The 18,769-nt window shown below is 35.2% G+C and overlaps 1 protein-coding gene across 1 annotated transcript in view; it reads right to left on the bottom strand.

Moving 5' to 3' along the window:
• Window positions 1-18,247, bottom strand: part of LOC139717496 (uncharacterized) — a 33,664-nt gene extending 15,417 nt beyond the window's left edge. The window contains exons 1-4 of the mRNA XM_071629002.1: window positions 18,189-18,247; window positions 8,209-8,363; window positions 6,703-6,841; window positions 3,409-3,654 (exon numbers count right to left, since the gene is read on the bottom strand). Of these exons, the coding sequence (XP_071485103.1) occupies window positions 3,409-3,654; window positions 6,703-6,835 (379 nt within the window). The 5' untranslated portion in view covers window positions 6,836-6,841; window positions 8,209-8,363; window positions 18,189-18,247. The remainder of the gene's footprint in view (window positions 1-3,408; window positions 3,655-6,702; window positions 6,842-8,208; window positions 8,364-18,188) is intronic.
• Window positions 18,248-18,769: the final 522 nt, after the last annotated feature.

Raw genomic sequence — 18,769 nt, 5'->3', positions numbered from 1 at the left:
CGAGCCCTCCACTGTAAACGGACAAAATTGCGGGGCGGAGTACCGCAATTGAGGCCAGGCTCGGTCGCGGCTCGGCCCGGCCCTGCACTGTAAACGGAGTCCATGTCATAAATTTCTTTACATTTTAAACACTAAACAAAAAGTAAGTTCCCCTTAAAACAAACCTCTGTAATTAATGAATCAGGAACCTTTGAGTAAATCTGAATACAGGATCATGTAGCTGTATTTCTCGGCTACCTTTCATGTGAAAATTCAGTGGATATCACTTGGTCACGCTTAAGGGAGCATGACTTAAAGTCAAAATGGTCACTTTTTGAAGTTCACAAGCCCAATTTTGCAACTTTGATTTGGTGATATCGGAACAAATTTTAATTTTCCAGGATAAAAAGGCATGCAACGTATAATTCATGTGCTTCTTATCGTACCGTACAAAAATTTCAAGGTTGACTGACCACGGAGTGAAAATTGCCAAAATGACCGATTTGACATGTTTCTCGTGGTAATTTCTATCAATTGAGATTGAATTCGTGTGTTGAACAGTTTTTACGCACGATTCACGTAATTTCACGGTTGAATGAGCACATTAAAAACAAAGAAAAATAACAATTGTGCAGTAAGAATTGCGATAATTTTGGGCACTGAAATCAACCGTTTAATGCTTTTTGTATTGTGTTTAATACCACTGTGCGTACAGTGATCACCTGACATTTCAGTCACGCTTCAATGAACATGTGGGGCTGGAAAACCCTTTTTGCCCTTTATAATAAGAAAATACAGTTCATTGTGTTTCAGTCGAAATGTTGGGAAATGACTCTGATTTCAATGAAAAAATAACATTTCAATAAAAAAATGACATTGTGACATGCTTCAATGAGCACATAAGATGAGCAAAGTGTGCAGGTCAAAAACCATTTTTCGTGTCTGAAATTCCATAAGATTTACATTTGTTTTGTTTATGAAGACGTGTTCAGCGGTGTTAGCGGATAGAGCCTAAAAAGTGAGTGCAGATGCTACCCAATCTGTGTTATATTGCCATAACGATCGCATAATAGTCAACCAACATTTTAAGCAACTATCATCACCATCATCACAATCATCAACACAACATGGAACAACAAAGGCCACTATCTCCCCACAATCAATATCTGTCTCCAGACTCTCTGTGCATATTTGCAGCACGGGAGGATATTGATATTTAACAAAAGTGAAATTTGGTACCGTTAATTGCATTCATTTTCCATTGAGTTAATGCATGAGTTCATGACGTCACAAAGACATCAAGAACTTAATGCCAAAATTAGTATTCAGTAGCGAGAACAATAGCCCGGAGATTTAATTTGCATAATTTCTCATCTCTGCCCCAACAAGGAGATTTCATCAAACTAGAGGCAGACCAATTTCCCACGAATACTTCAATATCTAATCAAAGGTAGCCATTGACTGTAAGAGGGGTTTCTAGCCCCATGTACCCTTTGACGTGTAAAATTTTGAAGGAATACCAAGGATCACTGAGACATTTGTATCGGTCCTAAAACGCAATAATGAAATGTTTTCCAGTTGATTTTAAATGCCAAATATCAAAGCTACACCTACTGGATGATTTCAATAAGATAAATCATTGATTATGGCCAAACTGCCAATTTTTCATTATGTAGGGTTAAAAAAAAAGGTTTCCAGCCTCATGTGCTTATTGAAGCGTGACTAAAATGTCAGGTGATCACTGATATGCGTGTGGGTATTAGCACAATATAAGAAAAGCATCATACAGTTGATTTCAGTGCGCAAAATTATCACAATTCTTACTTCAAAATTTAAATTGTGCTCATTCAACCGTGAAATTACGTGAAATGTGTATAAAAATTGTTCAACACACGAATTCAATCTCAATTGATAGAAATTACCACGAGAAACATGTCAAATCGGCCATTTTGGTAAGTTTCACCTCGTGTTCACTCAACCGTGAAATTTTTTGCACAAGTCACATGGTAAGATAAGAAGCACATAAGTTATGTGTCACATGCCTTTTTATCCTGGAAAATTGAAATTTGTTCCGACATTACCAAATCAAAGTTGCCAAATTTGGCTTGTGAACTTCAAAAAGTGACCATTTTGACTTTAAGTCATGCTCACTCAAGCATGACCAAATGATATCCACTGAATTTCACATGAAAGATGAGAAATATAGGTACATGATCCTGTATTCAGATTTCCTCCAAGGTTCCTGATTCATAAATTAAAGAGGTTTGTTTTAGGGGGAACTTACATTTTGTTTAGTGTTTATCATACACTCGGCAAAAAAAAAAAAAAAATAGAAGTAAACACTTTTTCGGCAAGCTCATTTTTCTTATAGAATGTTAGGCTAAATATGACTGTTTTATAATACCATGTTAAATGCAATCTAATTGGCTATCAACTTGGTAGGTTAATAAAAATGAAAACTTTACGCATGAGTGAACACATTCGTTTTTCTCTTTCAAGGCACAAAAGTAAAAATTGTAAAAATGGACAATTTCTCTTTTATGCGTATGTGCTCTTCCATAAAAAAATCAGAGAACAAGATAAATCTAACACAATCGGAAAGCATAAATTAATATGGAAATTTATTCATTGGTCTCTATAATGTCTTTGCAGCCCCCAAAGATAAAGAAAGGCACTAAAAAGTAATGGAGAAAACAAAGAATCTACTGTCAAATCCAAATTCAACTGACATTAGAAAAGAGGCAATACTAAACAAATGGTCGAAATTTGAAATGTTATTTCGAATTTGGCACATTAAAAATGATAGCTGGTTCTTGAATTTGTCTCATGAATTCTTAAATCCCTAAATTAAAAGAATGATATAAAAAGATCCCATTTTACCACCTTTGCATCTTACTCCCTTTTCACATTTGAATTTGGGCTGACAGATAATTCTTCATTTTTTCCTTCTTCAGTTTCCTATTTTGTACTTTAGGATATAGTAAGATACAAGGGTACGAAAAAAATATATATTTTTCTTTTCATTCATGTCTTTCATTGTTTTGAATTCATTTTTCATTACCATTGCTATCTTGAAGGGCATTTGCAAAATGAATCACTACATGGGAAATATTGCAATTTTTACTCTTGTTCCTTGGAAGACAAAAACGAACGCGTTCACTCCTGCGTAAAATTTCTCTTTGCATTCACCTACCAGGTCGACAGCCAATTGGATAACTCTTAATGTGATATAATATGACACAAAAATTTTTATCAAAATTTTCTATGAAAAATATACACCGGAATATGTGCTCGGTGTATATGAAATAAAAGAAAACACTCATCGATAAGCTCCCCCTTTTTCCAAACAAGATAATGGTAGTTAAAATCTCTAGTGAGATAATAAATTGTCAATTACATTCATTACTAATTCTTTTGAAACGTACTTACTGCCTATACGCACACTGTACGACCTAATCGTCACGTTCGTTTCTGAATCACAAGAGTAGCTTCCGGCATCTATCCACGTGGTGTTTGATATACGCAGCACCGAGACGTTTCCCGAGTTATCGACTCCGTCATAAACCTCTGTGCCGTTGTGTCTCCATATCACACGGGATCCAACTGAGAGATGCGAAGACTCATTCACGCACTTCAGCTGCAACTCGTGGTTTATTTCACAGGCCATATACAGTTCTATCAGATATGAATGTAATGTTAGCGTCAGTATGTAAAATGAATGACCACATTCATAGTTGATTAATGCATATTAGGAAACTTGGACAAAACAAAGAAATATGTTTTCATCTCCATAGCGTCACACTCCGCACACACAGAGAAATTTAACCAGCTGGAGTAAAAGCCGCAACCGCCAAATACAATTCAGTCCTCCTGTTGAGTCCTTTCCGCTCCATCACGTAGGCGCATTAAGGTCACTAGATTCTCATGCAGGTATTCATATTCTATTTCATATTCTGCTATGATTGTTTAGTTTTCGGGTTTTCCTGAGTTCCTGAATCATGTGACAAATTGCGTAACTTGATTCACTTCCTTTGCCTTTGATCTAACTTGTGACGGAACGGAGGCCAGTGCTATACACTTACCAGGTGTCATCTAACGTCTGTCATCAAATATTCACTACATCTGACCAGTAATTTAGTTCGACAGATATTTAGGGAAAAAGAAAATTTGTAAGACAATTGCCTTCTCCCTGATGATGGAATACTGGCAGAGCAAAGTGTAGAGAAGTCTTCCTCAATTCCTGATGCACGTTCAGAGTTTTACCTGGTATAAATTCCTGCTACTATGCCTAATATATTACGAATACGCTCCCTTACCAGGGGAATCGGAAAATTTCACATCGGATAGAGCGTATATATGAGACTAGTCTAAACAGCAATTTGGAGAGATATAATTCTCCACACATTATTACATCCAAAATGCGAAATCCGGTACATAAATATGTTCAAAAACAAACAAACAAACAAACAAACAAACAAACAAACAAACAAACACATTTTGCATCCTGTATGTGTACTGATTTCGAGTATTTCAAAATTCCCCAATTGTTTGCATTTGTGAAGCCATTATCACGCTATAATGGGTATGCACTTGTAATTCCCTGCTGGTGACAGGCTTTTTACGGGTGTATTTTTTTTTTCTTGGGGGGGGGGGGGAGGGGATGTGTTTGTGTGTGTGTGTGTGTGTGTGTGTATTTGTAGGAGGAATGATACATCAGTGGGAAACTCATTAACACACACTAAAAAACACGTTATGCGGTAACGATCAATTTTCAGTCATTTTAGTCATTATTAACAACGAATTCTGGTTGAATGGCCAATTACGGACCTGATCAGCCCATCATGGCCAGGAAATTCTGACTAATTAATTTTAAATATGAATGAGTGAATTCTTCGTATCGTGCGCGCTGCATGTGCAATATGAAAATATCATTTGGATAAAAGCTAATCTAAATAAAAAACTAGAAATGTCGCTATGGCGACTGATGCCTTCGCCATAATGCATGAGTCGCCCAATAGGTGTATAGTGCAATGTCTTCACAATGTGTGATGACAGTTTCAAATAACTGGCAATGCACTGAAATGACAGGTTTGTCAGAAATATCTTGACTGTTCTCTTTCCTTGAACTAGGTTTGATATAATTGTCAAAGAGTGCAGGTACATGTATTTGGGGAATTGAGGATTTTTACTTGACTTCTGACTGACCCTTTTATAAGTTTATGCATTGAGTAATTTTCAAGGTATGAAGAAAGAGTGTAATTACAATATAAAATATATTATTTTTTTTTTGCATTTAAACCTAACCTTCACCTTTAACCTTTGACCTTTGACCTTCTGGTAGGAAATTTCCAAGAGAATCTCCATTAGGTAACACATGTATATAAAGTTTTAAAAATAATAATGCAAGCATTGCATACTAGTAAATGAGGGAAATAGTAAAATTTTGAAGAGTTGACCTTGACCTTTGACTCACTGACTATTGACCCATGACCCCTAAATTCTCTAGATAATCCCTGCCAGTCAGTACATGCGTATGCACCAAGTTCCATGAAGAAACATTGAACCATTTGCGAGAAAAGTGAAATTGTAACATTTTCACCTAACCTTTGACCTTTTGACTTTTGACCTAATGACATGAAACTCTTTCTGGAGAATCTTTATGCAGTACATGTCTACACTAAGTTTCAAGAAAATACCTTCGGGCATTGCATGGATATGGGGGAAATAGCGAAATTTTTAGCATTTTACCTTGACCTTTTGACCTTTGACCTCTTGCCAATGTCACTTAAATCTACTCAACTAATTGCCCCATCATACATCATCCTTGGACCAAGTTTGGTGAAAGCTGCTTTATCCAGTTTTGAGTTATCACGTAAACAGATAAATTTCAGGATTTGACCTTGATCTTTGACCTTTGACCTTTGTCCGATTTCACTCAAAAATTAGGCAAGTAATTGTCCCACCATACATCATCCTCGGACAAAGTTTAGTGAAATTTTCTCGATCCAGTATTGAGTTATCGCGTAAACAGATACAATTTCATTATTTGACCTTGACCTTAGACCTTTGACCTTTGGCCGATTTCACCCAAAATCTTATCAAGTAATTGCCCTGTCACACTTTATACTTGGACCAAGTTTAGTAAAATTCCAGTCAATATTACTCAAGTTATCGCGTAAACGAAAGCGGACGGACGTACGGACGGACGGACAAAACGAAAACATAATGCCTCCCGCACCACTTCGTGGCGGAGGCATAAATTATTGCCATTTTGATTATAATATTTGAAAAGCAGAGTTTTTGCAGGAACAGTGTTTGTATAGATTCATCTCATCAAAGATGCCTCAGTCATCCCCGTGTCCGAGCTGTTATTTCCAGGAAATCTACCCAGGCCACATGACTGTCACAATGGAGAGAAGATGAAATGATGATAATAACAAGAAAAAAAACTTATAATCATTTCTTATCTCCAAGCGCTTTCCTACATTTCTATGAAAATACATGTCTAATTAAGACACCCATTCTGATTTTCTTGTCTTTGTTAACAATATGATATAAGAATAAGAATAAAAACAAAACACATTAGAAATGGTCGAACATAACTAATCTAACACAATGAGCATGATGAGGAATCGAGAGCTACCGTTTGATACAAGTTCAACAACAACCCATATACATGCTGCTATACTTTGACATAGTATGCATTGTTGAGCCAGCACTTACCTTCGGGTGGGTCTAGAGTGCACACCTTCTGAGACCAGGCTTCCTCACCAATACATCTCAATTGTACACAATGTTGCACATCCGGGTCACTCGTTGATATCAGAATAAAAGGTCGCGTTGAAGACCAGGCCATCTCCTTCTATGGTGGACAAAATGCAGTGGCAGGGAGAAATGAGAATGAAAATCCTGCCTCTCTATTATTGTATAGCGCATTTTAGTTCGACACGACGATAATTATCAAAAATCAATCAACTTAAGGTATGGGAAAAAAAAAACACATCTGCCTGTGATATGATTATGTAGACTGCTGAAAAAGTACAAAGATAAAAACACAAGCACAAATACATTGTAGGAGTGGAGAGAAAATGTATACACTCGCTGGTATTTTTTTTATTTTTATTTTGAAGGGTTTAAAGTAGGGCCTACATAACAGTTCCACAATATTTGAAATCGCAAGTACGCTTTAAAGGGACTATAACATGGAATTTTTGCGCAGTCTCAGGGAAGATGCATTCCAATGTGTTTTGTTTAATCACATAATACTTCAGCACTGATTAACAGATGATGCCACTGGTAGAATCTATGTTTGTGTGATCATATACAAATAATCTGAAGAAAACTTGTATGAAAAATGTATGGTATACGTATTCTCTTGGCCATTGTAGTGATGACCAGAATATTATGAAATTTATGCACTGGTTAGTTTGCTTTATACTTCTACTTATCATGCTTTGTATAATATATTGTAATAACGTACTGTATATGTAAGGGAACTGCATCAGAATCGCTTTTTAGTAACCTCTAAAGTTTCATTTCCAATCTCTCATGAAACAAGATGAGTTTCTGTACTATAAAAGTGTCCCTGCTGGAACAACACCGTGTCCCACAATGTGAAGCACTGTGTGAAGGACAGTGTGAACACATTGTTATCACAGTGTGGAATCTCTTCACACTGTTCAATTCCAGAGTTACGACATTGTGAACATAATGTGAACCATTAAATAACCGCAGTGTGGAACAGAACATTAATATGGGCCTTGTGTGAACAAGAGTGTGAAATCATCTTCACACTGATATAAAGCTGACCATGTGAACACGTAATGAGTACACTTTGTAACAATGGACAGTGCTATCTCCAGCAGGGATGCTACGTGGAATATAGTATTATTGTGTGTTATACAATAATTTAACTTGTAATTTGTAATGTACATGTATATTATTTGGAAATAGAAACGAATATCAATTCGTGAAAAAACACATCAAAACAAATCAAAATGCATTTGCATTGGGTCTTCATGGAGGTTCCTGACCGCATGGATTTGAGCTTGTTTTAAAGGCTACTGATTCACAAAATGCAAATAACATCAATTCCCATTACAACACTATCAGTCATTACTTCACTGTTTTCATAATGATTAAAAGTAATAATTCCACATGGCCATTGAGTATTTCAAGTCTTTGTGACGACTTTATCAAGTTTATTGGCGTAGGAGACTAGGTTCAGACCTTCAGCCTTGAAGAATTCTCTCCTATGGTGTGATTCAGATCATAGTGTTGAACTTCGCAGTTGTTGTTGTAGTCCCAAGAAATGTTGAGCAGCAATTCTCCATTACAATTTGCTGCGGTCGCGAGCTTCAGGTTTGGAAATTCGCTTGTTACATCTGGAAAATAGGGAAAGATGACTACTTATATCATAAGTACATGAATCATTGTACAAATGAAATAGCTATTGAAATGCAAAACCACAATAGACACAAACGAGTCTGTCCAGAAATGCTATCAAAATCCTGTGTATGGTGATAAAGTTGAAGCTCAAGTGGTGTTTATGATAGGAGCCACGTCATCACGATTGTAAATTATTACTTACTTAAAATCATCGAGTGTGAAAACTTCACAGTTTATTCGAGATTTGGTCCTGCTTAAATGCCCTTATGAGATAAAAGATAATTAGACAAAATTATTTCAACACTATGTGACGATGTGATGAACGTTTGACCGGGTGAAAGAGCAAATTTTTCAAAGTGCACTTGCGTTTCATGAAGCGATTCTGTTGGAGAATTGGTTAGTTTTAAGTAGTGGAAAAGTCAATTCTGTGAGGCAAATCTGACGAAGGCTACACTGGTGTGTCATTTGGATAGTCATATCAGGAAACTGACAATGTTTTTCTCTTCTCAGAATTGACATCTATCCCTACATATAGCACAAAGATTCAAGGCTCAACCTAACGAGATTGAATAATACATATACTGTACGTACAGTACTTTTACCAGACATAACAAGAACAAAAGACTGTTGAGTGTGACCTTCTCTCCTGGGAAAAACATGCAGCTATTGTAGCTTGTTTGGAAGCATGCAATGTCTAACTGAAACACATTCAACAAGCTGCTGTTGTTCAAAGCTATGGTAGCTTTATTTTGATAGTTCCCAACTTCAAATTGAGAGGCGCATTCCGCAGGCAGTTGCAGTCAAAGAGATGCAATCAATTTTAGATATGTTCATCGCCAGCTTCCGTGGGTGACATATTCCTCGTACATGATAAATATTAAATGCCCCCGTACATAGCTTTATTATATATAAATTACAATTAGCTCATTTAGACTCTGTTACGTCATGGTTTCAATTTCATAGAAATCGACATCGTACCAACAACAAAGAGTTTAACAATAAGGAAATCAAAATTAACATCCTTAGCCATAAGAACCAGACGTAAATGCTTCACGTGGCGTTGAGTCAAAAACAAAGGTTTACAGATAAACTTCACTTGTACTTCTCTGCTCATCGATATATTCGATTCAATTGTATTTGAATGTTGTGTCACATTTTGGACAAAAATATATATTTTACTTTCTATTTTGGGGGTATCAGAGAGCAAATTGTGTAAAACAATGTAAAATGAAAAGAGTATACAATAATTGTGGAACCTTTGAAATATAATATTGCCATTATTATATTGTAATGAAAACTGAAGTGATCGAAATGAAGTAAACAATACGCGAATTGCGAACAGAATACTCATTAAATAAGTGTGTGTGTGTCAGCAATCTCTTTTATCCTCAGTTTAAGCATTCTATACGAGAATGTATGTTGTCGTTTTATTATGTATGTCTCTATATACATGTAACAGTTCAAGAGTACAGCAATATTCGGAGTGCTAAGACCACTCAATTTTGGAGCACGTTCCATTTCGGGACTTCAGGAACTGAGTTCGGATACATTTATGACAAAAAATGCTTATGAAATTTGGCGAGACAAAACAGACACAGATTAATATTATAATGCTATTACATAATCACTTTCTTTAAAATCTTAGTTCCTCATAATCATCAAAATTCAATATACTAAGACAATTGTTTATTGTTCTTGAGAATAAGCTTCCATAATCAGCTCTGAAGAGTTCAGATCAAAGTAGAAGGTTTGCTATTTCTGTAGTCTCACCGCAATATCCAGAGTGCTAATTAAGACCACCCAATTTTGGAGCACATTCAATTTTGGGACTTCAGGAACTGAGTACTGATACATTATTTAAAAAAAATGCTAATGAAATTTGGCGAGATATAAATCAATATCATAATGCTTTTGCATTATCACATGCTTTCAATTATTCAATCTTTAGTACTCATGATTATTAAAATTCATCATAATCAGTAAGACCTTCAATTAATATTGTTTGAGATAAGGCTTGCATTATAAGCTCTGAAGAGTCAGATCAAAGAAAAAAGTTTTGAAGTTCTTGTGTATGTATAGTCCTAAGAATCGTAGAACAGTAATTCACCATTTCAGTTTGCTACAGTTGCGATCTCCAATTCAGAAATATTATTTTTACAACTGAAATGCTACCAAAAACTGGTAATTTTGTAGTAGTTGCAAGGAAGAAAAACTGTTATCTTTTTGAACCCCCAAAGAAAAAAGAAACAACTACAAACAAACAACAAAGCACAAACGCAAACAAACGATGATGGAAACGAATCACTCAATACAAAAACAATATATATTTCTTGCCACTCATGTATGGATAAAGATTATGTGATGTCATGTTGATACGTTCTCAGCATCTGCATCATCAAAGAAAAATTAGTTTTAAGGAACATGTATTCTTTATTAAACATCATAAAAACATGCTGTAAACACCATAATAAGTCAATATAGATATCTCTTTAATCAAATTAAAAATCACAATTCTTATAATGCCATGGTTACCTTATAGCACAACGATAGTTGCCATGGTATCAACTATTTCTAAAGAAAACAGTGATATTTTCATGAAAGAGCAAGAAAATATGACAAGATCGAGTGGAATATTGATTGCTAACTCTTATCATGATAATCACCTTTTTTCCCCACTATGTCCATTTCATTTCCTTTTCGTTGCTATAGCAACAACATGACAAAAGGTGCCTTTTAATAAAAAAAAAATATAGGTATTTCAATTAAAAGGAAAGCAAGAATGAAATAAATCGGCAGATAATACATGAAGAGTTAGATTTTTGTGCTCTTTCTCTTATTTTGGGAGTGCCGTACACGAATCCACCTGTTGCCATATTTGTAAATGACATCTTTAGCCGCTGCCATGGCAACAAATGATTTTTTTTTAAAAAAAGAACACGTATTCTTCATTAAACATTATAAAAACATACTGTAATTTCTTAAAGATGTCAATATAAACATATTTCTTCGATTAAATTGAAAATCACAATTTCCGAATGCCATAGCTGCCTCATAGCGATGACGGTTGCCATGGTAACAGCTATTTTTAAAAGAGAATAATGATTTTTTTTTCATAAAAAAGCATGAAAACATGAAAAGATTGAGTAGTTATTCATTACCAGTTAGGGTCCTATTATGATTACCAGCTTTTTTTGTCACTATGCTCATCCCACATTATTGTCGTTGCTATGGCAACAACATGAGGACAATTTTCTTTTATATAGAAGGAAGAACTGTTTCATTAAAAAGGAAAGAAAGAATAAGATAAACAAATGATCAGTTTCTGTAAAGTTAAAATCTTTTGTGCTTTTTCCTCTATTTTGGGGATGCTGAACAGGAATGTCATAAGGTCATTTTTCTAGATGACGTCTTCAGTCGTTGCCATGGCAACAAATTATTTTCTTTAAAAGAACATGTGTTCTTCTTTAAACATTATGAAAACATGCTGTTAACAACAGAATGTGTCAACATAAACATGTCTTTTTGATTTAGTAAAAAATCACAATTTTCTAAGTTCATGGTTACCTCATAGCAATAACAGTTACCATGGTAACAACAATTTATTACAGAAAATAGTATTTTCATGAAAAAATATAAAAAATGACAAGATTGAATAGCATATTTATTACAAATTACTGTCAGTTCTTTTTTTCCATTATATTCATCCCACATTGTCTTTGTTGCTATAGCAATAACATGAGAAAAACTGCCTTTTAAAGAAAAAAAATAATGTTAATCATTAGATAAGGAAGGTAAAATATACTAAACAAAAAAAAAGTAAAAACACAAACGTTTAGACAGCTTCCTGAATTTCTGATCATAATATATTGCACCTTCGAAACCTTAAATATCTGTAATAATGGTTAATATTTAACATGGTTGCCATGGAGATGCATAAATTAAAAAAAAAATCTTCAAGAAAAAAAAATCTTGAAATTATGGCATAAGTTTTCAAGTACCAGTATTACAAATGAGCAAGACTATTAGCCATAAATAATTCTGTTCATGGAACATCATTTCCGTTCCTATTCGCAACATCATGTTAAGGCATATATATATATATATATTGTGGCGGCCCCCCGCTTCTACTTCGTTGTCCAAGCCGTTGTTCTCCTTGCTCATCATTATTGGGGGTTCGAGAGTGTAGCCTACACCATCTTTGGCCAGTGTTGTATCGTGTTCTGTCTTGTGTTGTCGTTTGTCAGGATTCATCGTGTAAGATTGTTAAGTCCCGAGCGGAAAGACTTTAACTAATCTTTGAAGCTAATTCTCGTAAGATAACAGGGGGCACTATCCACCAAATGAATAAGTTCGTTTCGATCAAAATATATGATCTTGAAGTAAAGGGAAATCTGAATGCGTAAGATGTTTCAGAGGTTGTATACCAGAATGTTTGTAACTTAATCACACTAATAAAAAGTCAGAAGAGATTTGTCTTTGAATTCAAAGTGAAATAACACTAAACATCAATTTATTAACTCATCTTTACAAACTAATTTATCGCCACTGTTACATCATATACAGAATCAAACTACCTCTATGGAATACTCATCACACTATAAAATCCTGTCTTTCTATATCTTAAGTTATTATGGGGGCTAAACTATTCTTTGAACTATAATTATAAAAGACCGCTCTCAGCGGTTAACTTTGTTCCTTACATTGGACTATGTCAGTCGGCAGACCGCTTATTGGGTTGTTTACACCTTGACCGCTCACGGCGGTAACCCCATCCCCTTCTCATTTTCACACTAAAAATTTCCCTTAATATACGCTTATTGCGGACGTAGTAGGAAACACCCTACTACGCGGATCGCGATCCGCGTAGAATGCGTGCACTTGCCCGAAAATGGCGATCCGTGCCAATTCCGTACTATTTTAATGACGTAATATTGCCTTTATCTTAAAATATAACTTTAGACCTGATGTATGATATACATCATTGAAAAGAAAATACAATTTTTATTAATATCATGTAGATTATCCTTTTTCTTATTGTCCGCGCAATCAATAATAAGCCGAAAAGGTGAAAATATCCGAGAAACACAACGTATTCCAATTCACTTCAGTGCACATTCTCCGCGGACACGAATCCCGGCATAACCGTACACTTATGACATTAAAATCTCATATTCTGAAATCACTACACACTAACATAGGAAAACATACATATATCTCCGTAGCCATAACAAAATGCCGTTGACTGATATCATTTGCCTCTCTTCAAATTCTACTATTTCATTATGATAACAATTTTAGACATTTAAGAGTAAGTTTGACGGATCCAAATGCAGCTCGTATGTAAATGAGTTTCATTCCGGAAACGATCATGAATGAACAATACGCGCTGCGCGTAGTGCTCAAGTACTATACAGTATTCATTTGCCGTCTAACTCTTGTCATATCAATATGGGGCCGTCCATTCATCCTAAATCCAGCTGTCTAACTACAAGAATTTATATAGGGATGCTCCTCATTCGGTTAAATTACAGATATATAACAATTGATTTCTAAAGGATGGCCAGAAAGACTAGCTATATAGGTCTACATCACGTCGACTGCACCGACTGCACTAAGGGAATACCTATAGATGCATCTACAGTCAACGGTAAGTGATCATGCATAGCTTACATCAGTATTCATCCTGTACAAATAACACTTGCTGCATTTAAAGGTAAGGAGTATCTGAATACTAACAGGCCTGAAATCAGACGTGGGGCGCTACAATATATATATATATATATTACCATAGAAATACCTAGGGAATATAAAATACAAATTACAAGCAATACAAATGTGTAAAAACTCCACAAAAGTTCAAATTTTCTCGTCATGATGTACTTTGTTTCAGCATTAATGTCTCCAAGACATTTGTAAACCTTAAATGACTATGATACCTCCCCTACAGCAATTTGCAACAGATTGCTATAGAACTTTTATCCTTGAAAAAACAATTTTCTCATGTTATTGCTACAGCAACGGAAATGATGTGGAATGAACGTTGTGAAAACAAAAGCTGATAATAATTTGTAATGAATATGCTACTCAATCTCGTTATATTTTCATTCTTTCATTAAGATATCAGTATTTTCTTTTTCAGAAATGTTACCATGGCAACTGTCATTGTTATGAGGTAGCAATGTAATTGAAAAAAAAGGGATTGTTTTAAATTAATTGAAGAGAAATGTATGTACAGTGTATTGACAACATGCTTTTATGATGTTAAATGAAGAACACATGTTCTTTTAAAGAAAATAATTTGTTGCCATGGCTACGGCTGAAGACATCATTTACAAAAGTGGCCACAGGTGGATTCCTTTTCAGCATTCCCAAAATAGAAAAGAGCCGAAAAAATTAAACTCTACAAAAATTGATCATTTATTTATTTGTTTCCTTTTAATGAGATACTTCTCCTTTCTGGGGGAAAAAATCATGTTGTTGCCATAGCAACGATAACAATGTGGCATGAACATAGTAAAAAAAACCCTGATTATTATCATAGTAATTTGTACTGAGTATGCTACTTTTTTATGCTTTTTGATGAAAAAATAATTTTCTTTAAAAAAATGCTGTTACCATGGCAACCGTCATTGCTATGAGGTAGCCATGACAGTCAGAAATTGCGATTCTTAATTTGATTGAAGCGATACGTTTATATTGACTTATTTTGGTCTTTATAGCATGCTTTTATGATGTTTAATGAAAAATACATGTTCTTTCAAAGAAAATAATTTGTTGCCATGGCAACGGCTAGAGATGTCATTTACAAATATGGCAACAGGGGGATTCGTGTTCGGCACCCCCAAAATAAAGGAAACAGCACCAAAAAAAAAAAAATCTCACTAAACAGAAATTCATCATCTACCGACGTATTTTATTCTTGCTTTTCTTTCAATCGCAATGCTTATTTTTCTTTAAAAGGCGCTTTTGTCATGTTGTTGCTATAGCAACGAAAATGAAGTGAAATGAACATAGTGGAAAAATAAGCTGATAATCAAGATAGCAATTTGTGATAAATATTCCACTCAATCTTGTCATGTTTTCTTGCATTTTCATGAAAATATCATTTTTCTTTGTAAATATCATAGCTGTTGCCATGGTAACCGTCATTGCTATGAGGTAACCATGACATTATAAAAATTGTATTTTCTATTTGATTAAAGAGGGTTTATAATCACATATTTTGTGTGTTTACAACATGTTTTTATGATGTTTAATGAAGAATATAGATGTTCTTTTAGGAAAATAATGCGTTGCCATGGCAACGGCTGAAGACGTCTGTTAGAAAAATGGCAACAAGTGGATTCGTGATCAGCACCCCAAAAATAGGGGAAATAGCACAAAAAATCAAAATCTACAGAAAATTTTAAGCACATTACAACTCGCCGTGTACTTTAGAGTGTGGTACGTACCGATACCCCGACAGCTCCCCACCGCGGCCGCGCTGGGCGGCCTCGCTCGGCTCGCGTGCCGACTGTACGCGTTACAATCTGTACGTCCTACGCAAAGTTCAGCGGTCCGAGCCGTAATATTGTACATGGTCATGGTACATAGCACAACACTGTTCGACGGAATCGGGAAGCTTGGAAGTGGAACTGAGCTGTTTCCATTTCCAATCCATACATCTGTTTTGTGACATGCAGTTCATTATCTGTTCATCAACATGGTAAAGTCGAGTGCTAAGGTACCTACGGCCTATAGGCCCTAGTCGGGGACTACTAGTCTACTAGACTAGGTGTTAAAAACAACAACAACAACAACAACAACAACAACAACAAAACAAACATATGACACACATTTCATCTTTAGGTCTAACAACTAAACAATCTGAGTATCTCTGTTAAAATTTAGATTAGATCTAAACTTGTCATTACTATTGCAAAAAATTGGGTTTTTTTTGTTACAAAATACAAGGTCACAATAGTATTATTAAACAAGTATTTATCACTTTCACCATTCAGATATTAATTTTTGATTACCAAATCTGGTTTGACAAAAGGAGAATCAAAGAATGATTTTTTTTTTTTTTTGGGGGGGGGGGGGGGGGGGAGGGGTTATGGTACTCAAGGTACATCTTCACAGCTTACAACAAGCACTTTACCAACCACTGCAACAACCAACACATGCAATCTACAATGAACGTCATTGTATTAAGATTTGTTTTTCCTTTGGAGGACTGTAAGACTAATGCCAAAACTCTCATTTCCTTATATTTATTCTTCTTCTTACATTATCACTTTCTGCACATGGTTACAGCAAGTGGGTAAAACAAACAAACAAACAAGCATGTCAATGTGGAATTTTCCACGCTTGCGTCCACATATTAATATCATTATGGCTGTGTTAGGGTAGTAATAACAAAAACGCACATGGACCTTCCTTTCTGAATATTTTTTCACCATATCACTGCAATTGTGGCACGTTTTTCGTTTTTGTTAAAAAGAAAGAAAGAAAATGGGGTTTTGAGTGAACCGCATTCACGCATCCTAGCAGGGTATATCCCTGCATTGGTTCCTGACCAGATTTGGGGGTCTTACGATGATTTCTGTCGCAAGGAGGCTCTGCTAGCACTAAAATGAGCAAAATGAACCCCCCCCCCATCTTTACAATTGTTCTGCATTCAGTAACCCTTCTACAATTTGATAAAGTTTCGTAAAAATGACATGGGTTTTGAATATACAGCATAACATTCATGAACCCCACCTAATCAGGGCACCCACGATACATTGTAGGTTTATAACCAAATTTTGGAGTCCTAGGATGATTTCTATCATATGGGGGTGCTGCCAGTACAAAAACTAGCACATGAACCCCCACTTTTTATTATTTTTCTGGAATTAGTAAGCCTTCTTCTAAAATTTAGTCAAATTTCGTGAAAATGACATGGGTTTTGAATGTACAGCACAAAGTTTTATGAACCTTGTCCTTTAGCCTACCCCTAACAGAAAACTTCGATGAAAAAAAATTGAGAGATTTCGGTGTTTTCTGCCGCGTGAGGGCGCTGCTTGCTCAAGAATGAGATTGTAAACCCTAACTTTGAAACCTTTTCCTCTTTTTAGATACCTTTTTCTGCAATTCTTCCAAATTTGGAGAAAATAACGTCGATTTTGAAATAATTATGGGGATTTAAGTTTGTCATTGCAGATTTTGTTGCCAATCATGGTCTTGATCCTGTAACGCTATTATTTTGGTACAGGACGGCAGATTAGTCATATTCTTCAAAGTCCCGTAGAAGAAAAACAAGCACATGAATCTATGGTTTTATTTACATATTTGGGCTTCGGATGGGTCAAAGTTACGGTATGGAAAGTTTGAAGAAAATGACATGGACTTCACTTTAACTGAGGAACGTCCTTGAGTATGACGTCCATAGCAATATACTCAAAAACTCCAAAATCAAAACTCATTTATTTCAAAAACAGAACTGATGATTATGTAATTCTGGATTATTCATATTCGTAGTTTATGTATCTGTTTGTTTTCTTCGTAACATTTTTATCTTGAGCGCTATAGAAATTGTCCATACGATTATTATTATTGTTATTATTATTATTATTATTATTATTATTACTATTATTATTGTTATCATTAATATTATTATTATTATTATCATTATCATTATTGCAATGAAGGCATGATCAGATGATGGCAAATCATTTTTAATGCTTACTAACAACACTTCGGTAATTTCTTATATTGTATATATTATATATGCTATTTCTTTAACTGCCTAGCAGTGGTAAGAAAGACAACTGCGCGTATCAATTCAAAGGCATGTTTACCTGATAAGCTGATGATACCACAGACTGATGTGGTAAGTAGAAGCAGAAGACGAAATACCTCAAGCATGTTGACAAGGGGTTTATAGCTGATGCTGATGCTGATGCTGATGTTCGACTGATCTGCAGAGAAAAGGAGGAGAAATGAGAAATGTCACAAGTTTCCATAAACACATTTGTGAATTCAACCGATGCAGACAGACCACGAAGCGTTGACTTGCCCAAGTTCATGTAAATATCGGGCAATTCATTTCAAAGTTATGAATAGGTCTATTCAAAGTTTTCATGTGCAACCGCTTCTAGAACTCTGGAATTGGTGATGCATTCAGCATTTTATTGAGAGGACTAGCTCACCCATAAGGCAGGGAAGTACATCCCATATACTGACTTGTTTTAGTTGTATCAGAATACGTAAATATGTATATGAATAAAATATAAATACATAATTAAATGTACATGCACATAGTATATGTATATACAGTACTCTCCGCGTAATCGGGTATCGCTTAAACGGGTGATCCGTTTAATTGGGTAGTAATGTCAGAGTCTGTTCCAATGCACATTAAAATTACCTGATAATCGGG

Source organism: Diadema antillarum, unplaced genomic scaffold, assembly GCF_040938485.1.
Source record: "Diadema antillarum isolate AM-2024a unplaced genomic scaffold, OU_Dant_1.0 scf00000075, whole genome shotgun sequence".
NCBI classification, from domain to species: domain Eukaryota; kingdom Metazoa; phylum Echinodermata; class Echinoidea; order Diadematoida; family Diadematidae; genus Diadema; species Diadema antillarum.
Note: the sequence above shows the minus strand (reverse complement) of the source record. Positions and strands in the feature narration are given on the sequence as shown.